The sequence below is a fragment of the Thalassophryne amazonica genome, chromosome 12, assembly GCF_902500255.1.
Source record: "Thalassophryne amazonica chromosome 12, fThaAma1.1, whole genome shotgun sequence".
Classification (NCBI taxonomy): domain Eukaryota; kingdom Metazoa; phylum Chordata; class Actinopteri; order Batrachoidiformes; family Batrachoididae; genus Thalassophryne; species Thalassophryne amazonica.
The window spans coordinates 87,096,727-87,121,730 of NC_047114.1; the positions used below are offsets into that span (position 1 = coordinate 87,096,727).

At 37.6% G+C, this 25,004-nt stretch overlaps 1 protein-coding gene across 1 annotated transcript in view; it reads right to left on the reverse strand.

Moving 5' to 3' along the window:
• Window positions 1–5,067: 5,067 nt before the first annotated feature.
• Window positions 5,068–25,004, reverse strand: part of rab6bb (RAB6B, member RAS oncogene family b) — a 32,196-nt gene continuing 12,259 nt past the window's right edge. Inside the window, exons 3-8 of the mRNA XM_034183004.1 lie at window positions 16,349–16,402; window positions 15,757–15,862; window positions 12,625–12,736; window positions 12,433–12,526; window positions 8,105–8,171; window positions 5,068–6,075 (exon numbers count right to left, since the gene is read on the reverse strand). Coding sequence (XP_034038895.1) covers window positions 6,011–6,075; window positions 8,105–8,171; window positions 12,433–12,526; window positions 12,625–12,736; window positions 15,757–15,862; window positions 16,349–16,402 — 498 coding nt within the window. The 3' untranslated portion in view covers window positions 5,068–6,010. The remainder of the gene's footprint in view (window positions 6,076–8,104; window positions 8,172–12,432; window positions 12,527–12,624; window positions 12,737–15,756; window positions 15,863–16,348; window positions 16,403–25,004) is intronic.

The window sequence follows — 25,004 nt, forward strand, 5'->3', positions numbered from 1 at the left end:
AAAAATTGATAATGATATGAAATGCACAGCACAGTGACGCTTGTCAGACTGTTACAGTCTGGTATATTTGTGACTCCCACTGGATTACTAATGCATCTGCTTTGGTCACTGTTACGGCCCCTGGCTGTAAGCTTTAACTGTTTCTTTCTTTCTGTGTGCTTGCTTGTCTGCCTGTCTGTCTGCTTGTCTGCCTGTCTGTCTGCTTGTCTGCCTGTCTGTCTGTCTGTCTGTTTTCCACCAAACTTGTTATATGGATGAAGGCTGACCCCATGAATTCCCCTTAAAGGGTTCATTTTAAGGTTCTTCTTCTCCTTTTGGTACTGTGCAGTGACCCATGCGTTAATAATTATTGTATGGCTTTGGGGCAACTGTTGTTGTGATTTGGCACTATACGAGGTCTCTTAGATAATAAACCGACCCTTTTATTTATTTTTTTAACTATATGGATTTGAATGACATGCGATTACACCAATCATGCTTGAACCCTCATGCGCATGCGTGAGTTTTTTCACGCGTGTCGGTGACGTCATTTCCCTGTGGGCAGGCCTTGAGTGAGATGTGGTCCCGCCCTCTCGGCTGAATTCCTTTGTTTCACACGCTGCTCGAGACGGCGCGCATTGCTTTATCAAAATTTTTTCTGGACCTGTGAGGAATATCCGAGTGGACACTATTCGAGAAATTAAGCTGGTTTTCTGTGAAAAGTTTAACGGCTGATGAGAGATTATGGGGTGTTTCTGTCGGTGTAAGGACTTCCCACGGAGCGGGACGTCCTGCAGCACTTCCAGGCGCTGTCGTCGGCCTGTTTCGAGCTGAAAACATCCTAATTTAAGGCTTAATTCACCCAGGACATCGTGAGAGAACAGAGAAGATTCAGAAGAGGCCGGCATGAGGAATTTATGCGGACATTCCACTGTTTAAGGACATTTTTTTAATGAAAGACGTACGCGCAAATTCGCCGAGTCGTTTCCGTGACGACTCGGCAAATCTGTGTGCGCCGCGACAGGAAAAACACCTCCGTGTTGAAAACCATTTGTAGAATTCAGGCGGCTTTTAATGGCTTTCAACAAGTGAGTAACTGAGAAATTGTTTAACAGCTTGGGCATGTTCCAACTTGCCCGTTAAGATTTCCAACGGAGGTGTTTTTCCTGCCGCGACCCCCCGCGGTCGGGTCCAGCCCGACATGCGACTCTGCCCGCACGTTCTTTCATTACAAAATGACCGTTAATGGAATGTCCGAATAAACTCCTCATGCCGACTTCTTCTGAAAGTTCTCTGTTCTCTCACGACTTACTGCATCAACAGAGCCTGAAATGTGGAAGTTTTCAACTTGAAACGGCGAGACGCTGCCGCCTCGAAGCGCAGATCGCCGTCAGGCGCCGTGGACCGTCCTTAAAGCGACACTACCAGACCAAAATCTCTCATCAGCCGTTAAAATTTTTACCGAAAACCAGCTGAATTTATTGAATGGTGTCCACTCAGTTGTGCCTTACAGTTTTGAAAAAAATTTTATCAAACAAAGCAACAGTGTCTGAGCCATTCCTAAACAATGAAAAAAATCGACGAGCGGGTGGACGACTCCTCACTCAAAGACTGCCCACAGGCGAATGATGTAACCGACAGGCGTCTGATGTAATCACACGTGATTCAAATCCATATGGTTTTTGAAAAAAATAATAAGGTCGGATACTTTTCTAATAGACCTCGTATAACTTACGCGTAGCCAAGGGTGGGCCTGGATGGGTCTGGGCGGCCCGCCCACTTGTCAGCCAGGCCCGCCCCATCCAATGAGAAGGCTGAGTCAACACTCGACAGTCTCCTGTTGTCGCCTCATTGTATTCCTATGATATGGTATTGCATTAGCACTGAGCGACAATTAATAAATTTTGTCAAAAAAATCTGATTCATCTTCTGTGATTTTTATTAATTCATTTTCAGAGTACAGTGGTCCCTCGCTATAACGCAGTTCACCTTTCGCGGTCTCGAAGTTTCGCGTATTTTTTAGTGCAATTTTGCATGCTTTTTTTTTAACGGCGCATTGTGTTCTGCGTCCTTATCAGGCGGACCATTCGCGGCACTGGTCGGCATCACCGCGATTGCTCTCACTGCCTCCGATGCGCTTTCTGCGGGCTCGGTAAATGCAGCAGCGGGCTACCTCCTCCTGTCTGCTGTGCAGAATTGCGCCAAATCTGGCAACAGGTCCAGAGATACACTTGCTGTTTTGATGCGGATGTTGATCGCAGCCGCAGAGCTCCGTGGCCACCGAGAGAGGACTTGGATTCTTTGCGGGTCCCGCATCCGTACCTCCGGAGGCAGTGAGCGAAGGGAGAGCTGCGCATTGTGTTCTGCGTGTGTCTGTTTATAATCTTCCCGCCCAGAAGAAAAAAGAGAGTGTTTACACAAGAGAGAAAAGTGAGAAAATGTTAATGCCTGTTTGAGAAAAGTGTATAAAGTGTGTAGTGAGGGGTTTTACAGCCTTTAAACATCTATAATAATTGTAAAAAATAGCGCTGACTACTTCGCGGATTTTGCTTATCGTGGGTTATTTTTAGAATGTAACTCCCGCGATAAACGAGGGACCACATTTTTCCTCAAATAAATAGTCTTCTGCGGGCCCTCATCACAATGCCAATAACAACATGCACCGTCGAAGGGCTGTTTTCTACTGTTAAATGGATAAAAATGTCCACCAGAACATCCATGTTGACTCACAGACTGCACTCTCCCTTGAAAGAGAACTGACCAAATCGTTGGACTATGATGACGTGATAATAGAGTTCAACAAAAAACCCGTCGTCTCCTGCTGTAGCATTAAAAGGATTCATCAAATGTAAGTGTGAGACCATTAATTACTTTTTTCTTCTAAATAGGCCTAATTGTTAATATTATATTGCAACTGCCACGAATCATGTTGGTGTCCATTCTGATGGTTTTTAATTTGGCCGCTGAGCCATGGTTTCCATTGTTTATCAATTTCATAATTTGGCCGCCGAGCCAACCTGTTTTCATGTTGCGGATATATTTTGAATTTTTATTTTAAAGGACTTTACATGACTAAGCGTTGCGTTGCTGCTTGCATTGTCCATGGGGTGCTTGTGTCTGACACTTTGCGTCTGTGTAACTGTGCACACAGCGTCTGTGCAGTTGGCTGAGATGTGTTCATCATTAAACTTGGAATTCATTTTTGAAACAATGCCTTATTTAAATACCTATTGACGTTTTGGGTTTAGGCCGAGCCAAGTAGGCTACCAGACTTGCACTGAATGTGTGTGTGTGTGTGTGTGTGTGTGTGTGTGTGTGTGTGTGTGTGTGTGTGTGTGTGTGTGTGTGTGGCGCTGCACTGCAGCTTGCATTATCCATGAAGAGTACTTGTGTCTGACGTGTTGCATCTGTGTGCTCACTTTGCCAGTGCTGTAGGCTAAGTGATAACGTTGCTTGCAATGTCCAAACGAGGCACACTTTTTCAAACGGTGTATTATAATACCTACACCTTACCTACAACCCCAAAGGTTGGGCCTGTCTGATTTTTTCTGGGCCCACCCGTCTTATGATTTCTGCCTACGCCCCTGCTATATAAATAAAATTGATTTGATTTGATTTGATTTAATATCTCGACCAAAGAGATAAGGTTATTAGGATCAAAGGCCAAAATTTAGATTTTTCATTCCAGTTCGCACTAAACTTGGTACACATATTCTGGTGGATTCCAAAGGTACAGAGGTGAGAACATGTTTGGCAACAGTCAAAGGTCATGTTTTTTGATTCCCCTCTCTGATTTGCATCAAACCTGCAATTGCATCAAATTTGCAAAAGGTCAGTGATTGGTTGGGGTCAAAGTGTGTTGTCAAAAATCTCATTTTAATTCCAATTTGTACCAAACTTGGCACACATATGTAGGTAAGCAGCAGAATTACCTGGGAGAGGTCACATTTGTCAAAGGTCAGTCACTTAGATCAAAGTCACTCGGGTCAAAGGTGAACATTATATTTTTTTTTTCCAATGTGTTGTATGAAACCTGGCACACATATATAGGTGGGTTCCAGATGGGTGGGTTTCTGAAGCCAGATTTGACAAATTTCAATAACTGGGGTCACGTCTGTTTGTCTGTTGACCTACTCCTCCCAGGTCCTTTAGCTGATTTCTTAAAAATAATAATAATAATTGATATGTAGATGAATGTCAACCACACAGTTGCCTATAAAGGGTTCATTTAGGTCAACTCCAAGGCCATTGGGGTTAATGTCACTGGGGCCAAAGGTTAGATTCCCACCAGTTAATGCATTGTAATGTTTACCAGCATGGTGGCTTAATGGTTAGCACTGCTGCCTCATAGCTAGAAGGTCCCAGGTTTGAATTCAGCCTGGTGTTGTCTGTGTAGAGTTTCCATGTTCTTCCTGTGAGTTCCCTCTGGGTGTTCTGGCTTCCTCCCACTTCCTATTTCCAAAAAAATTCCAGTTTATTTGTATTGTCAACTGTGTTGGTAGCACGGCCCAAGCAGAGGGTCACCCCTTTGAGTCTGGTCTGCTTGAGGTTTCTTCCTCAAATCATCAGAAGGAGTTTTTCCTTACCACTGTCACCTGTGTGCTTGCTCTGGGGGTTGGTAAGGTTAGACCTTACTTGCGTGAAGCACCTTGAGGCAGCTTTGTTGTGATTTGGCACTATATATATGAAATACATTGAAATTGAAAAATATAGGCAGGTTAGGTGAATCGGTGACTCTAAGGACTGTGAATGAGTTTGTGTGTCTATATTTGTTGGTCCTGCAATAGACGAAGCCTGTTCAGGGTGCACCCCACCTGTTGCCCAGTGACAAATACCATAGGCTCCAAACCCCCTCCGTTAATTGGAATAAGTGGGTTTAGAAAATAGATGAAGGAATGTTTACCAAGAAATTCCATCCAATACCAAAAAAAACGCATCCTTATTGATTACCCTTACCACCTTCATGTCCACAGGTACTATTGCCTAGTATATTGATATTCTGGAATCATTTTGGTCCCCTCCCCCCTTGTACGTCCATTATAGTATAATGTAGAGTGGATCATTTTGATACCGGGTGAAGAGACTGAAGCCCTTTAATCTGTAATTTATTAATCATTAAACATTATTACATTATTCATACTGGTGAACAAGGACCACTTCTACAGAGGGACGTTCACAACATACATATTACATCATTATATACAGTGCAGTGCATTACAGTGGATCGTTATATGTGTATTACTGGGATGTAGGGATGGGAAGACCGGAAGGATAGAGGGCTAGAGGGAGGAAAGGAGAAGAATGGTTGGAGGGAGGGGGAGTTGTGGTAGTAAGTTGTCTTTTTTATTATTATTATTATCATTACTTCTTTTTATAACCACAGTACAGTTTGTTCTATAAAAGTTAAACCCATAGAGAGATAGAGTGCAACGTTTTCACAGCTACTGTTAGGTGAACCTACTGGACGTCGACTCAAATGAGATACATTCGTCATGAGATGCTATAGAGAGATGCTATAAAACATTCTAAAACGGCCAACCACCTTCCAGCGTGGGGAAACCCTGGAGGGCAGGTCAAAGGTCAAAGATCAGATCAGCGTGCATGCGTGCTGCAGACATTCAGATGTGCTCAGCCATCTTGAAACAATGGCCGACCCCACTTCTCCTCCTTTTCCTGTTTAGGCATCATTTTTGGTGCTTTCCCTTTTTATATATAAAAAATACAAAACATAACAGCGAAAAGAATTTGGTTGCTTTTTCCCCTCATTCTGACTTTCATTTCCCAAAACTGTTTTATTGTTTCATGTCTCTGTTGTTGTTGTTTTTTCCTTTTCCCCTCCAGTCACTTACATATTGACAAAGTATACAATATTTTACAACTGAACAAGACTGAAAGATAACATTTGATTTATCCAATCAGATACAAGGCCCACATCCTCTATCCAATTAGAAAAGTCAACTGGAAGCTAACCAGTAGTAAGCAACACAACAAGCCTATGGTGTGGAGGGAGCCGTCCAATAGCAGCTCTGCATTAACATGAGCACCCGCCCTCTGGGATGGTAGGCTCGGCTGGTTTGTCCAGCTTGATGTCAATCACTGGGAAAAGTATGGTTAAGGAAAACACTGATGAGCTAAATACACATTTTAAAAAATATAGTTTCAAAAAAAAGTGTGCAATACATATTCAATTAAAATTACTGTTGTGTTGACATGAGCAACAGTTGATCCAGTCTGGAGAATAATCTAGATTCCAGTATGTGTTCTCGATTGTTTTAAAATGATACTGCCATGATTTGAATGTTTATACCATTTCATGCCACTAGGGAGTAGCATCAGGTAGCTGATATCACATTGAGAGCGCAAAGGCTGCCTAAAGTTACAGTCACATTAGCTACAAAAGCAGCTGACTTTGTCGCTTGATGGGCGTTCGCAGGGCGTGCACGCTAACATCTCCGCAAGATGGCTCGTAAATCACTTCAGAGGTGTTATCTGGTTACAAAAACAGCATTATTAGATTTAGAAGTGTTTATTTCTCACTATCTTTTACAAAATATATGAGAAACATATTAGATTTATACAAAAATAAATTTGGGTGTGGGCATTAACATTTATGACCAGTTTATTGCCTCAGTAACTGTCAAGTGTTTGGGTTAGTGTGAAGTTGAGCTAATGTCAGTTAAGTTACAATATGTACTGGCTGACACATTGCTAATTGAGCTGTCATAAACTAAACAACACTAAAATTTCACCCACTGTAAATACTGGAGTACGGACTTCTTAGATGATCCATTAGCACAATTAACCTCACAACAAGCCATATTATGACACATATTTGTAAGAAAATGCTCAGAAAGGACAGAGATGGTTGATCCACAGCTGCTTCTAGCAGAATCTGCAACCATGGCATGGAGTCGACTGACATCACACATTACTCAAAACATCTTAAAGTGTTATAAAACAAAAACTAATTAAACACACTATTGCTATTGAGATCAAAACCATTTTTTGTACCAGGCTGTATACATGTTTATTTTTCCTCTAAAGTTGGACATTTTAACATGGGCTTCTATGACATTGTGATCCATGTTGGAGCTAGCCTCAATCGTTGAAGGAACTGCAACATTTTCCATTCCCAGGTAGGCTTAATTTTTGACAGGGCTTGGTGTACATCATAATGTCCACTTAATCTCACATCCAGCCATCGCAACACTTATTGCAAATCTGCAGACATTATATGCACTTTGCACAGTAATGTAGGAATGCTAACGATAGTGTTAGTATGCTAGCTGAAGCCAAACATGCTAGCATGACTGATGAGACTAATGAAGGGATAAGAAGAAGAAAATACAAAACATAAAACTGAAAATGACTGAAGACACATGAAGACAACTACAATCACAACAGCTGTAACCATGAAAGACATCTTTGGTTTTACAGTGTTTATTTTTTAAAAAGTATAGTGTTGCCTTAAAAGCTGACACGACGGCGGTGCAGTGGTCAACAACGCTGCATCGCTGGAAAAAAGTCCTGGGTTGAAAATGATCCGATTAAGATCAATGTGGAGGGTTGGTGTGGTGCTAATGAAGCAGCTGTGCAATTTAGATTTAGATTTGCAATTTAGAACGCAGTTAAAATGGTTTAGTCATTTTAGTCATTAAGGGACGGAAGACAAAACAGCACAACATGTCGCAAGAGCTAAATGTGAGTACACAGTTCAAAAAAATCTGAAACAGATATTTGGTTAAAAAAAGAGCTACAGATCTGTTTTATGCAGAATATCATATTCTTTTAAATATCAATTTCTTGTTACCTTTTTCATTATTTCTTTATTTATTTTAACACGTTTGGCATTAAAGTATAATGTTCAAAATCAAAAACTCTCTGAACTGGTAGAGTATGAGATTGAAATATGAAAAATCTGTGTGTCACCATTCAGACTGCCACTAAGTGGCGCTGTACCTGCACGTGCACACTTGCGTTGATTGTGTTCTGTGAGGTTTGAAGGCTGTTGCCTCAGCAGACAGCAGGCCGCTCTGTCTGAGTGCCAGCAAGCACGAAGATTAAAAATATTCCGCCTGTGTCTTGGATGTTTGGCTTACTGAGTCACAGCGGCTGTAAAGGATACTGCCTTCAGGATTTGCATCATCCAGGCTTTCCATTCCGGGTAAGGCTGCTGCAACACGACGAAACAGCTACGCGGAACAGGACGAAGGAGTTAGCAGTCAGGAGAAAGAAGAACGGAGGATGAGGAACAGAGAGAAAGAGATCAAATAGGATGAAAGGCGGAACAACAAACAAAAGCAAAATGCTGAAACGGCAAATTTTCACTGTTTAAAGGAGAAACGAGAGATACGTACGTGAGGAACAGCAGAGGGTTTAATGTGGCACTCTAACATTTGCTGCTGCCCTGTCACATTTTACTACTTTGTTAGAAAGTGCTACTGACAGCTCAACTGCTAATCCTGACCTTTAACACTGAGTTCTAATCCCTACCCATGATTCCTTACCCTATCACCTAACCATTTCCCTTTATCCGGACCCTAATCCCCAATCCCAAACCTATTCCTTAACTTTGACCCCTAACCCAAACTCTTAACCCTGACACCAAACCCATGAACCTATTACCTGATGCCTAAACCTAACCTGTAACACTTTGCCCTAATCCCTACCCATGATTGATAAACCTAATTCTGGCCCCTAATCCACAACCATAACCTCCATAGCCCTATGATTTATCCCTTAGTCACAATCCCAACCATATTCTATGACCGCTAACCATGTCCCTTAACTCTGATCCGTATCCTGAAACCTATTCCTTAACTCTAACCCCTAACATAACTCAAACTCTTAACCCGACATCAAACCCCTTAACCTATTACCTGATGCCTAAGACTAACCTGAAACACGTAGCCTTAATCCCTACGCATGATCCCCAATCCTGTTCCCTAACCATGTCTCTTAACCCTGGCCCTAATCCCTAATCCCCAAACCTATTCCTTAACTCTGACCCCTAACCTAACCCAAACTCTTAACTCTGACATCAAACACCTAAACCTGTTACCTGATCCCTAAAACTAGCCTGTAACACTTCGCCCTAATCCCTACCCATGATTCCCAACCCATGATTCCCTAACCATGTCCCTTAACCCTGGCCCTAATCCCCAGTTGCAATTGACAATATATTCACAAATAGAACAGATGAAATTATTAAGAATGGGATATTGATGACAGATCTCAGTGATCATTTACCAGTTTTTTCAATATTTAAATATAAAAACAGGTACAAAAAAAAACCTGTTATAAACTTTAAAAGAGATAAGTCATTAAAAGCCTTAGAGGCATTAAATTATGATCTTAAAAATCAAAACTGGGAAGAGGTTTATGTCGGTGACATTAATGTAGCATATAGTTCATTCATGAAAATACTGATGAAATCATATAATAAAAATTGTAAATTAATAAAAACTAGTAAGAAAAGAGTAAATAAACCATGGCTGACCAAGGGAATAAAAAACGCTTGTGTAAAGAAAAACTATTTATATAAGTGCTTTTTAAAAATGCAAACAAAGGAAACAGAACACAGATACAAAAAATATAAAAATAAACTATTGACAATAATTAGGAAACAAAAAAAAGATTATTATAGTGAACAATTGAATAAGAGTAAAGACAATATGAGGGCAACATGGGGAATTATGAAAAGTGTGATGGAAAGTGACGGAGTGAAATCAACTTTTCTGAATTACCTTGTCAAGGAAAATAAAGAGATAAATGATATAAAAGAAGTTGTAAATGAGTTTAATGATTATTTCTCAAAGGTGGGATCAAATCTGGTGGGAAATAAACCAATAGTAGAAGATAAATTAAATACAATTGTAAATACGGTCAATAGTATTTTCCTTGACAATGTGGAAAAAGATGAAATAAGGAATATTGTAAAAAACTGTGTAAGCAAAAGATCAACTGACCATGAAGATTTAGACATGATGACTGTAAAAAGTATATTAGAAACTGTTATTGAACCATTCACTTACATTTGTAATCTGTCTCTGTCAACAGGAATTTTCCCAGACGAAATGAAAATTGCCGAGGTAGTCCCGTTATATAAAAATGGAGATAAACATAACGTTTCAAATTACAGGCCAGTATCATTGCTTCCACAGTTTTCTAAAATTATGGAAAAGGTTTTGTGACAAGGTTGGATAAATTCATTGAGAAATATCATATTTTAAATAATGCTCAGTATGGATTCAGAACAAAACATTCGACAGCTATGGCAATTATGGAATTAACAGAGAAAATATCAACAGCAATAGATAATAAGGATTATATGGCAAGTGTTTTTATTGACTTGAAAAAAGCTTTTGATGTTATCGATCATTCAAGATTGCTTCACAAGTTACAACAATATGGAATAAGAGGGACTGCACATCAGTGGGTAAAAAGCTACTTAGAAAATAGAAAACAGTTTGTTCAGATAAATAATACTAAATCAGAATTGTGTAATATTATGTGTGGTCCCTAACCTTGTGGTCCAAGTACCACAAGGGTCGGTACTTGGACCCAAACTGTTTATTTTGTATATCAATGATTTTGTGAATATATCTAATGTACTTTGTAGCATTTTATTTGCTGATGACACAACATTATTTTACTCTGGATCAGATATACAGGAAGTAGCACAAGTGATAAATGCAGAGTTGGAAAAAGTGAAATATTGGTTTGATATAAACAGATTGTCACTTAATCTTAATAAAACAAATTTCATATTGTTTAATGACAGAGTTAAAAAAAAATGATAGGTCATTAAAAATAGATGGAATGGACATTCAAAGGGTAAAAGAAACGAAATTTTTAGGAGTTATGATTGATGAAGATTTTACATGGAAGTCACACATAAATTACATAAAAGGAAAGATAGCGAAAGCCATTGCTGTTTTGCATAAAGTTAAATATTCATTAAATAGTTATGGATTATTAACATTGTACAATTCATTGATTGTTCCATATTTGACTTATTGTGTAGAAATCTGGGGATCAACATGTACAACTTATACACAACCTTTATTTATTTTGCAGAAAAGAGCTTTAAAAGTGATTGGCAACAGTCGATTTAGAGATCCATCTAATCCATTGTTTATTAAGTATAGGGTACTTAAATTTCATGATTTAGTTTATTTGAAATTACTACAAATAATGTACCAAGCAAGTAACAATACCTTACCAATAAACATTCAAAATATGTTTGAAAAAAGAGTAAGTAGTTATAATTTGAAGGGTATAGAAGTCTTTAAAAAAACAAGATTCAGAACCAAGATAAAGGAACGGAGTATTGCAGTGAATGGTGTAAAATTATGGAACATCCTCAACAAAGAAATCAAAGAATCAAGGTCGCTTAAATTATTTAAAAAACGTATTAAACTTGATGTATTTCATAAGTATGAAACTATGAAATAAGTCAGTGGGCTGTGACAAAGCCAAAAATGTAATCTGTTAATAATGTTTAGAATGTTTGAAGTTTAAAATGTAATCTATTAGGGATGTAGTCTTTTAAATAATGGTTCAAATTAGGAAAGAAGTGATGTGACAAAGTCATAGAAATGCAATGATGTTGATTGATGATGCTTTGCAAGATTGTATTGTAAAAAAGGGGCAGAATATATAAGACTTGTTCTTCCAAACTGCTCCTTTTCGTTCATTGGTTTGTAATATTTTGTTAATTTTGCTTTTCTGTTTTTTTCTTTTAAATGAATGAAATAAATCCTCAATATAATATAATATATAATCCCCAAACGTATTCCTTAACTCTGACCCCTAACCAAAACCAAATTTAACCCTGACACCAAACCCCTAAACCTATTCCTGATGCCTCAGAGTAACCTGTAACACTTAGGCCTAATCCCTATACATGATCCCAAACTCTATTCCCTAACCCCTAAACCTAATCCTGTCCACTAATCCATAACCATAACCCCCCCCCCCCCCCAACCCAATACTCTGTCCCCTAACCAGGATCTCAGCCATATTCTCTGAACTCTAACCATGTCCCTTAACTCAACCCCTAACCCCTAAACAAATCCCTAACCCTGACCTTTAAACCTAACCCTGGATTCTAGCGACCTCTAATCCGGAACAAAGACCTTAAACCTATTCCCAAACTCCTAAACATAACCATTAACCCTGACCCCTATCCCCTAATCCAGTGATCTAGCCTTTACCCTGACCCTTAACCCAAATACTTGTTCCTGAACCAGACCCGAAGCATAACCCTTCACTCTAAGTGTCTGACCCTAGACACTAACCCCTGACCCTGACTCTAATTCCTGCTCCTTAATTCCTAATTTATAACCCATATATTTTGCTCAAGCACATCTCAGAGGTATTTCTAATGAGTAGGGAAAAAAATAACAACATGGCGGCAGACACTCAGAATGTGAAATCTGAAGAAATCACCTGTTTGACATTGCAGCCCGTCTTGGCACTCGTCTCGATGAACATGACGTTCAGTTCTTTGGCTCTCTGCTCACCTTCCTCGATCGTGATTTGCCTTCAGGAATAAGACTTCACACTCAGCATTCCAGTTTTACGGGATGATGCGTTCAATGAGTGTGCATTTTATCAACTTTGTTGTCATTCTTGACTCACCTCTTCTCTTCCAGGTCTGTCTTGTTCCCTACTAGCATGATGATGACATCACTTCCTCTCTCTGTCCTGACATCATCAATCCATTTGCAGGTCTGCTGGAACGAGTTCACATCTGCAAACGTCCAACACAACAGCGGTATGTTTGTGCAAGCCTCTGTTTTTGTTTGTTTGTTTGTTTGTTGCCTCCAACAAGGAGGTTATCCTTTGAAAGGAGGCTATCCTGTATTCTCACTCTTGTCTATTTGTTGCTTTCTTCATTATTAGCAAGATTACAAAACAAACAAGCAAAAACAAACTTCTTAAATTATTTTTGAACCACGGTAAAAGAGGGTGGAGCCAGATGATGATAAAAATAAAGGTGGCCAACTTGTTATATGGCTGGGGGGGCCTGGCTGCCGGTTTGTTTGTCTTTTTGTTTTCCTCCCAGGTGGCGTGCATTTGGGACTGAGTGGCTGTGTTGCTGAGGCTGTCAGGACCTCACCCTGATCACCTGCGACTCGTCAGGACTCACAGCTGAGGTGCATCTGGATGGATTGGAGCATGTTGGCATTTAAGACTGGAGTGCACAGTGTGTATTTGCCAGAGACTCGACCTTGTGACCAGACGGGTGAGATCGTCGTCTTGGGAGCCATCTCATCAGCAGCGGACGCTGAGAATGTCCAGGTTTGATGCACGGTCTGTGAAAGAGGAGGGGGTGAGGTCTCACGCTCGTCAGCACACTTCCTGAGGTACGTTGGATTTTGTGACTAACAGTTATACAGTCAGTAAATGTGGTGTCCCTCACACCTTATTGTATTGAGCTGTATGTTAGTCATGTATCAGCTTCCACTGCGGTGGAGTTTTGTGAACTGGATGTTCCATGCCTGCAGGTTGGGAAGCTGATCAGTAATCAAGCCAGGAAGTGTTTGCTGTTTGTACACCTTTAAGTGTTCTGTGTGTAGAGTGTGGACTCACATAATGGTTCCTTCTTTCACAGACTCGGTTGTTGCGGCCACCTGGGGGGTGTCGGCGGGGTCCTTGGGTCCGAAACAGCTTCTGGCTCCGGACCGTTAGCGCTGCTGGGAGCGCACCACGCCAGGCCGCACCTTTCTGTTATTACATTTTCACTGTTATGTATTAAATTCAGTTAGCCTTTGTACCGTGCTCTGCTTATTTCATACTGGGTCCTTCAAACGCTGGTCGGTTCTCCGAGCTGCGTCCGACACATAACACAACTTGGTTAATCCAGTGAACATTGACCATTAAACCTGATACCTAAAAAATAAGATGTGAAATTTTCACTTCATTTTGCTAGAAGGCACATGGAAGACTCAAGCATGCTATCCACAGTTTCTCCAATCACAGCCACAGATACCTATGACTCCTTCAGAGTTGTCACAAGTGTCTTGGTGGCTTCTTCACTTGTACCTCTCTTGGACAGTCACTCAGTTTTTTGAGAACTGGCCACTGCAGACAGATTTACTACATAGTACCACGCTGTTTGTATTCCTTAGTGATTGACATAAATGAGGCCCAAGACATATTCAGTAACTTTTAAATCTTCATGTATCCATCTCCTGACTGGTCTAAAGAAAAGTGGCTGTAAAAGTGATGACTTGTATTGACAATATTCTTATTTAGTTTGTTCAATTACTTATGGCCTCAGAGAATAGAGGGACTGTGTATATTTATTCATTTTGTATATTCACTTACTTGAATGTAGGGTGGGACTGTGTATAAACATGGCAAAATTAAAAAAAGCTCACTTACTTGACGGTGTCTTGAGAAATTCCGATGCTTGTGCCAGTTCTCCATACATACTGAATCACTGTCCAAAGTCAATATATTGTATGATGTACCTCATTTAGTGGCATGTTTGCTTCATGTATTATTACACAGTAAAATCACCAGTGTTAAATATCACTGGCAGTGTTAATTTTACAATTGTGAATTTACTGTGTATATTAATAGCCAAGTGGCCTCTGTGTAGGTGTATGTGTACGTGTGTGCATGCATGTGTGATTTTATTTAGTTCAATGTAATTACATAATATAATTGTAAATACATAAAAAATACACAGATGACAAAAGAAAGTTAAAACACTTATTTCCATTGTGGTCCAAATAAAAATCAAATGACAAAATTGAAATAATAATAAAATTAATAATAATAATTATTATAATAATAATAATAATAATATAATAGTGTGTATATGATACCCGTATACCCGCTTACTCCAAGTTAGGGTTTGACTGTGTATAAACATGGCAAATTAAAAAAAAATGTTGGTGTCCAAATACTTTTGGACCTGACTGTGTCTTGACAAATTCTGATGCCTGTGCCAGTTCTCCATACATACTGAATCACTGTCCAAAATCAATGTATTGTATGTTGTACCTAATTTAGTGGCATGTGTGCAATATTTGTTACTGTGCAATATCCACTGCCACTGAAATATCCACAGTTTTGTAAATACTTTTCTCTTTATATATATATATATATATATATATATATATATATATATATATATATACGCACAATCGCTTTTTGTGACTACGTACTTGTATTTTTTTTCTTTTTTTATTTTGCGCTTTGAACACGCCTTTTTTCATTGTTACATTTCATGTTTTTTTGTTTGTTTGTTTTTTATCCCCAGGCCTTTTAAGTCTGCATGTGGTTTACTCAGGTTTATATTTGCACTGAAAGGCTTGCACATTACCTTTTGTTGTACTGGTTACATTAACAATAAAAATCTGAATCTGAATCTGAAGAACCTAAACAATTTATAAATACATTAAGACAGTAAATTAACATTAAAAATTCCGTAATTAACAGGAAATAAAATAGGTTGAGTTCTTCCTCTAAAATCTGTTGAGGTCTAAGGTTCTAAAAACATTCTGGATTCACACACCAGTCCAACTCATTATAGAAACTCTGACGAATTTATAACCACCCTTGAAAATGTCAGCTACCTATTTTCTAAACACAACCCAATATAGAGCCCCACGGGCAACACACATATATATATATATATATATATATATATATATATATATATATATATATATATATATATATAGATGTGTGTGTGTGTGTGTGTGTGTGTGTGTGTGTGTGTGTGTGTGTGTGTGTGTGTGTGTATCAAGAGCTTACTTGTGATGTCATAAACAACTACGGCAACTGTAGAGTCCCGTATGTAGCTGGGGATGAGGCTCCTGAAACGCTCCTGTCCTGCAGTGTCCCACAGCTGCAGCCTGACCTACACATACACACACACACACACACACACACATGCACCTTTAAATGCCAACACACACATCAGGCTTTGCAAATCCACTTGCACCGGGATAAGCCTGTGTCAGCTCGTGTGTGTGTGTGTGTGTGTGTGTGTGTGTGTGTGTGTGTGTGTGTGTGTGTGTGTGTGTGTGTGTGTGTGTGTGTGTGTGTGTGTGTCTGTGTACAGCTTAATATTCTGACATGCTGTATGAATAGCATCACTGCAAGCTAAAGTGGATGATTCAGGGGGAAAAGCACAACAGAAAATTTATTCCAACAAAAAAAACCTGAGGATAATCATATTAGGCTGAGCAGAGAGCAGCAATTAAAGCAAATTAAATCAAGGATTAAGCAAAAGTGCACAAATCCTTCAGGTTCTGACAAAAATGGCAAAAGTAAAGGAGGGGTGTATTTCTTCTATATATGTGCATGTATAAGTGAGTTTGCAATGAAAGCCAGTGCTTCCTACTGTTCGGTCCTCCAGATACATCGTCTTTGATAGAAAATCGATTCCTATGGTGGCCTGTGGCAGACAATAAACACAAAAGGACAATATGACAAGTAGAAACCACAGCTCAAAGCTCAGCATCTGCTACAGTTTCTGAGGAACAAAACACAATAAATCTGTTCAAATGGAAAAATAAACTGAATGTAATGTAAATGGTTCCGAATAAAAAGTAATTTTATTTGTGTTGGCCTTAGGGCTTCATCATTCTGATTTATTGTGTAGCACAGTTCTTAGAAAGAAGAACATTCAATAGACTCTTTTTTTTTAAATATGTATACTTATATTTTAGTATTTGTTATCATCACACACCAAACACAGAACTGATTCAATACAGTTATAACCAGTTGTACTGCACAGAATTTAAAATACAATATCATTATTTTGTTTTTAAAACACAGTGTTACTACTTCTGTTTTTTAAAAAATGTGTTTTATTCTGTTTTAAAATACAGCAGTTATTTCTGTGTTAAAACATAGGGTTAATATTTCTGTTTTCAAACGCAGTGTGTTCATTTTGCTTTTAAAACAGCATATTTTTTATTTTCTATATGACTGTTTTAAAACAGTGATTATTTCTGTTTTCAAACACAGTGTGATTATTTCTGTTTTCAAACACAGTGTGATTATTTCTGTTTTCAAACACAGTGTGATTATTTCTGTTTTAAAACAGTGTGATTACTCTGCTTTTAAAAGTCATTGTTTTTCAAACACAGTAACTGTTTTAAAATACGGTATGATTGTTGCTGTTTTTAAAATACAGTGTGATTACTCTGCTTTTAAACTGATTGTTTCTGTCATCAAACACAGGGACTGCATTCAAACAGTATGATTACTTCTCTTATAAAAACAATTTTGCTATTTCTGTTTCCAAACACAATGTTACTATTTCTGTTTTCAAACACAGTGTGACTGTTTTCAAATGCAGTGTGATTGTTTCTGTTTTCAAACACAATGTTACTATTTCTGTTTTCAAACACAGTGTGACTGTTTTCAAATGCAGTGTGATTGTTTCTGTTTTCAAACACAATGTTACTATTTCTGTTTTCAAACACGGTGTGACTGTTTTCAAATGCAGTGTGATTGTTTTTGTTTTCAAACACAATGTTACTATTTCTGTTTTCAAACACAGTGTGACTGTTTTCAAATGCAGTGTGATTGTTTCTGTTTTCAAACACAATGTTACTATTTCTGTTTTCAAACACGGTGTGACTGTTTTCAAATGCAGTGTGATTGTTTCTGTTTTCAAACACAATGTTACTATTTCTGTTTTCAAACACGGTGTGACTGTTTTCAAATGCAGTGTGATTGTTTCTGTTTTCAAACACAATGTTACTATTTCTGTTTTCAAACACGGTGTGACTGTTTTCAAATGCAGTGTGATTGTTTCTGTTTTCAAACACAATGTTACTATTTCTGTTTTCAAACACAGTGTGACTGTTTTCAAATGCAGTGTGATTGTTTCTGTTTTCAAACACAATGTTACTATTTCTGTTTTCAAACACGGTGTGACTGTTTTCAAATGCAGTGTGATTGTTTCTGTTTTCAAACACAATGTTACTATTTCTGTTTTCAAACACGGTGTGACTGTTTTCAAATGCAGTGTGATTGTTTCTGTTTTCAAACACAATGTTACTATTTCTGTTTTCAAACACGGTGTGACTGTTTTCAAATGCAGTGTGATTGTTTCTGTTTCAAACACAATGTTACTATTTCTGTTTTCAAACACGGTGTGACTGTTTTCAAATGCAGTGTGATTGTTTCTGTTTTCAAACACAATGTTACTATTTCTGTTTTCAAACACGGTGTGACTGTTTTCAAATGCAGTGTGATTGTTTCTGTTTTCAAACACAATGTTACTATTTCTGTTTTCAAACACGGTGTGACTGTTTTCAAATGCAGTGTGATTGTTTTTGTTTTCAAACACAATGTTTCTATTTCTGTTTTCAAACACGGTGTGACTGTTTTCAAATGCAGTGTGATTGTTTCTGTTTTCAAACACAATGTTACTATTTCTGTTTTCAAACACGGTGTGACTGTTTTCAAATGCAGTGTGATTGTTTCTGTTTTCAAACACAATGTTACTATTTCTGTTTTCAAACACAGTGTGACTGTTTTCAAATGCAGTGTGATTGTTTCTGTTTTCAAACACAATGTTACTATTTCTGTTTTCAAACACGGTGTGACTGTTTTCAAATGCAGTGTGATTGTTTCTGTTTTCAAACACAATGTTACTATTTCTGTTTTCAAACACAGTGTGACTGTTTTCAAATGCAGTGTGATTGTTTCTGTTTTCAAACACAATGTTACTATTTCTGTTTTCAAACACGGTGTGACTGTTTTCAAATGCAGTGTGATTGTTTCTGTTTTCAAACACAATGTTACTATTTCTGTTTTCAAACACGGTGTGACTGTTTTCAAATGCAGTGTGATTGTTTCTGTTTTCAAACACAATGTTACTATTTCTGTTTTCAAACACAGTGTGACTGTTTTCAAATGCAGTGTGATTGTTTTTGTTTTCAAACACAATGTTACTATTTCTGTTTTCAAACACGGTGTGACTGTTTTCAAATGCAGTGTGATTGTTTCTGTTTTCAAACACAATGTTACTATTTCTGTTTTCAAACACGGTGTGACTGTTTTCAAATGCAGTGTGATTGTTTCTGTTTTCAAACACAATGTTACTATTTCTGTTTTCAAACACGGTGTGACTGTTTTCAAATGCAGTGTGATTGTTTTTGTTTTCAAACACAATGTTACTATTTCTGTTTTCAAACACAGTGTGACTGTTTTCAAATGCAGTGTGATTGTTTCTGTTTTCAAACACAATGTTACTATTTCTGTTTTCAAACACGGTGTGACTGTTTTCAAATGCAGTGTGATTGTTTTTGTTTTCAAACACAATGTTACTATTTCTGTTTTCAAACACGGTGTGACTGTTTTCAAATGCAGTGTGATTGTTTCTGTTTTCAAACACAATGTTACTATTTCTGTTTTCAAACACGGTGTGACTGTTTTCAAATGCAGTGTGATTGTTTTTGTTTTCAAACACAATGTTACTATTTCTGTTTTCAAACACGGTGTGACTGTTTTCAAATGCAGTGTGATTGTTTCTGTTTTCAAACACAATGTTACTATTTCTGTTTTCAAACACGGTGTGACTGTTTTCAAATGCAGTGTGATTGTTTCTGTTTTCAAACACAATGTTACTATTTCTGTTTTCAAACACAGTGTGACTGTTTTCAAATGCAGTGTGATTGTTTCTGTTTTCAAACACAATGTTACTATTTCTGTTTTCAAACACGGTGTGACTGTTTTCAAATGCAGTGTGATTGTTTTTGTTTTCAAACACAATGTTACTATTTCTGTTTTCAAACACGGTGTGACTGTTTTCAAATGCAGTGTGATTGTTTCTGTTTTCAAACACAATGTTACTATTTCTGTTTTCAAACACGGTGTGACTGTTTTCAAATGCAGTGTGATTGTTTCTGTTTTCAAACACAATGTTACTATTTCTGTTTTCAAACACGGTGTGACTGTTTTCAAATGCAGTGTGAGTGTTTTTGTTTTCAAACACAATGTTACTATTTCTGTTTTCAAACACGGTGTGACTGTTTTCAAATGCAGTGTGATTGTTTCTGTTTTCAAACACAATGTTACTATTTCTGTTTTCAAACACAGTGTGACTGTTTTCAAATGCAGTGTGATTGTTTCTGTTTTCAAACACAATGTTACTATTTCTGTTTTCAAACACGGTGTGACTGTTTTCAAATGCAGTGTGATTGTTTCTGTTTTCAAACACAATGTTACTATTTCTGTTTTCAAACACAGTGTGACTGTTTTCAAATGCAGTGTGATTGTTTCTGTTTTCAAACACAATGTTACTATTTCTGTTTTCAAACACGGTGTGACTGTTTTCAAATGCAGTGTGATTGTTTCTGTTTTCAAACACAATGTTACTATTTCTGTTTTCAAACACGGTGTGACTGTTTTCAAATGCAGTGTGATTGTTTCTGTTTTCAAACACAATGTTACTATTTCTGTTTTCAAACACAGTGTGACTGTTTTCAAATGCAGTGTGATTGTTTCTGTTTTCAAACACAATGTTACTATTTCTGTTTTCAAACACGGTGTGACTGTTTTCAAATGCAGTGTGATTGTTTCTGTTTTCAAACACAATGTTACTATTTCTGTTTTCAAACACGGTGTGACTGTTTTCAAATGCAGTGTGATTGTTTCTGTTTTCAAACACAATGTTACTATTTCTGTTTTCAAACACGGTGTGACTGTTTTCAAATGCAGTGTGATTGTTTCTGTTTTCAAACACAATGTTACTATTTCTGTTTTCAAACACGGTGTGACTGTTTTCAAATGCAGTGTGATTGTTTCTGTTTTCAAACACAATGTTACTATTTCTGTTTTCAAACACGGTGTGACTGTTTTCAAATGCAGTGTGATTGTTTCTGTTTTCAAACACAATGTTACTATTTCTGTTTTCAAACACGGTGTGACTGTTTTCAAATGCAGTGTGATTGTTTCTGTTTTCAAACACAATGTTACTATTTCTGTTTTCAAACACGGTGTGACTGTTTTCAAATGCAGTGTGACTGTTTCTGTTTTCAAACACAATGTTACTATTTCTGTTTTCAAACACGGTGTGACTGTTTTCAAATGCAGTGTGATTGTTTTTGTTTTCAAACACAATGTTACTATTTCTGTTTTCAAACACGGTGTGACTGTTTTCAAATGCAGTGTGATTGTTTCTGTTTTCAAACACAATGTTACTATTTCTGTTTTCAAACACGGTGTGACTGTTTTCAAATGCAGTGTGATTGTTTTTGTTTTCAAACACAATGTTACTATTTCTGTTTTCAAACACGGTGTGACTGTTTTCAAATGCAGTGTGATTGTTTCTGTTTTCAAACACAATGTTACTATTTCTGTTTTCAAACACGGTGTGACTGTTTTCAAATGCAGTGTGATTGTTTCTGTTTTCAAACACAATGTTACTATTTCTGTTTTCAAACACGGTGTGACTGTTTTCAAATGCAGTGTGATTGTTTTTGTTTTCAAACACAATGTTACTATTTCTGTTTTCAAACACGGTGTGACTGTTTTCAAATGCAGTGTGATTGTTTCTGTTTTCAAACACAATGTTACTATTTCTGTTTTCAAACACGGTGTGACTGTTTTCAAATGCAGTGTGATTGTTTCTGTTTTCAAACACAATGTTACTATTTCTGTTTTCAAACACGGTGTGACTGTTTTCAAATGCAGTGTGATTGTTTCTGTTTTCAAACACAATGTTACTATTTCTGTTTTCAAACACAGTGTGACTGTTTTCAAATGCAGTGTGATTGTTTCTGTTTTCAAACACAATGTTACTATTTCTGTTTTCAAACACGGTGTGACTGTTTTCAAATGCAGTGTGATTGTTTTTGTTTTCAAACACAATGTTACTATTTCTGTTTTCAAACACGGTGTGACTGTTTTCAAATGCAGTGTGATTGTTTCTGTTTTCAAACACAATGTTACTATTTCTGTTTTCAAACACAGTGTGACTGTTTTCAAATGCAGTGTGATTGTTTCTGTTTTCAAACACAATGTTACTATTTCTGTTTTCAAACACAGTGTGACTGTTTTCAAATGCAGTGTGATTGTTTCTGTTTTCAAACACAATGTTACTATTTCTGTTTTCAAACACGGTGTGACTGTTTTCAAATGCAGTGTGATTGTTTTTGTTTTCAAACACAATGTTACTATTTCTGTTTTCAAACACGGTGTGACTGTTTTCAAATGCAGTGTGATTGTTTCTGTTTTCAAACACAATGTTACTATTTCTGTTTTCAAACACGGTGTGACTGTTTTCAAATGCAGTGTGATTGTTTCTGTTTTCAAATATGGTGCTACTGTTTCTGTTTTCAAACACTGACTATTTTCAAACACAGTGTCTTGATTTTGCTTTTAAGACACAGTGCAACTGCTGTTAAAACAGCATATTTCTCTTTCCGAACACAGTGTGATTAGTTTTGTTTTGAACTCTTGTGATTATTCTATTTTAAAACTGATTGTATCTTTTTTCAAACACAATGTTACTATTTCTGTTTTCAAACACGGTGTGACTGTTTTCAAATGCAGTGTGATTGTTTCTGTTTTCAAACACAATGTTACTATTTCTGTTTTCAAACACGGTGTGACTGTTTTCAAATGCAGTGTGATTGTTTCTGTTTTCAAATATGGTGCTACTGTTTCTGTTTTCAAACACTGACTATTTTCAAACACAGTGTCTTGATTTTGCTTTTAAGACACAGTGCAACTGCTGTTAAAACAGCATATTTCTCTTTCCGAACACAGTGTGATTAGTTTTGTTTTGAACTCTTGTGATTATTCTATTTTAAAACTGATTGTATCTTTTTTCAAACACAATGTTACTATTTCTGTTTTCAAACACGGTGTGACTGTTTTCAAATGCAGTGTGATTGTTTCTGTTTTCAAACACAATGTTACTATTTCTGTTTTCAAACACGGTGTGGCTGTTTTCAAATGCAGTGTGATTGTTTCTGTTTTCAAATATGGTGCTACTGTTTCTGTTTTCAAACACTGACTATTTTCAAACACAGTGTCTTGATTTTGCTTTTAAGACACAGTGCAACTGCTGTTAAAACAGCATATTTCTCTTTCCGAACACAGTGTGATTAGTTTTGTTTTGAACTCTTGTGATTATTCTATTTTAAAACTGATTGTATCTTTTTTCAAACACAGTGTGATTATTTCTGTTTTCAAACTATCATTATTTTGGTTTGAAAACAGCGTAATCATCTTTTAAAACACTGTATTTCTGTTTTAAAACAGTGTGACCATTTCTCTTCTAAAACGTGATTTGTTTTTTTTAACAGTGTAATTATTTGTCTTTACAACAAGATGTGATTATTTCTCTTTTAAAACATACTGATTATTTAGATTTTGAATTTAAATTTGTACTGTATTATATTTTAAAGCATTGGTGTTGCACTTTGCTGCATCCACGATACCATGGAAACCGTCTTGTGTTGTGGAAGGGAATCACCCATGCAGACAACCTGTCCATCTCCACGTCTCAAAAGTAGCGATCCATCTGCTGCAGCCAGGTGAATCGTGGGCGTCCTTTTGGAGATTTTTATACCATACCATACCATACCCTTTATTTATATAGCACATTTCACAAACACAGTTTCCAAAGTGCTGTACACAAAAAAATAAAAAAATACACAGAGGACCACACACTCACGCAGTGCTAAAAGCCAAAGCATAAAAATGGGTCTTCAGACGAGATTTAAAACACTCTACAGTGGGGGCTGTTCGGATATTAAGGGGCAAATCATTCCACAGCTGAGGGCCCACCACAGAAAAAGCCCTGTCTGCCCTGGTTTTAAGTCTCATCACAGGCACCACAAGCTGGAACTGGCCCTCAGACCGCAAAACACAGGGAGGCTGATAAATTCGGATGAGGTCCGAAATGTACGTTGGGGCCAGTCCATTCAAAGCTTTAAAAACAAACAATAAAATCTTAAAATCAACTCTAAAACGAACTGGAAGCCAGTGCAAAGACACCAACACTGGAGTAATGTGCTCTCACCTTCTGCTCCCAGTTAAGAGATGCGCAGCAGAATTCTGGACCAACTGTAAGCGAGAAAGTGCATTTTGGCTGATGCCGATAAAAGGTGCATTACAGTAGTCTAAACGAGAGGACACAAAAGCGTGCACGACTTGTTCAAAGGCATTAAAAGATAAAAAAGGTTTAACTTTGGATAAAAGACACAAATGATAAAATCCAGATTTGACAACGGCGTTTACCTGCTTGTCAAATTTAAAATCTTTGTCAATAATGATGCCAAGGTTGGTGACAGACTGTTTCACGTACTGTTTAAGAGGGCCCAGGTCCAAGAGGGGGTCAATCTTTCCAAATAAAATGATTGGTAACTGAGGTCCTCAACACTCATGCACATATCGCATTATGCACAGAAAAACTCACCACATGAGCAAAATGTCAAAGCTCATGCTCCCTCAAGTGACACTCCTCATCTTCACCTCCCTAGGTACCACTCATTTGACACAAAGCCATTCCAGTGGTACCCAAGGATCCTCTGGAGATCTTCTACCAAAGACATACAGTCATTGGTTTAGGGCACTGGTTAGTCTCAACACTCACAACCATACGGTAAAACAGGAGGCCTTAGGATTATAAATGCTTTGACCACATTATGCTGCAAAGGTATCAGCATCACCCACCACTGTCCATTAAGTCTAGCTCTTCCCAGGCTTCTCTCGATTTCAACGGACTGAGGATCCAGAGACATGAATGACACTGGTCAGTAACTGTCTCTATATGTTTTATACTTTCTCCACATACAGACACACTTCTGATAGCTGAGTCCAGGAAGTCATTAAAAGCCCAGGTCTTAGTCTTAATCCAGGACGGTTGCAAACCCAAACTTTGCAATTCCTCACTCTGCTTCTCAAATGCTGCTATCAGGGGATCCACTAACACTGCAAATAACACAACATCAACCACAAAGTCAAGGTCAGTAAACCTTTCTTCACCAACAAAGCACCCAAGTTGCTGGTTTCTGCAACTCTATCCA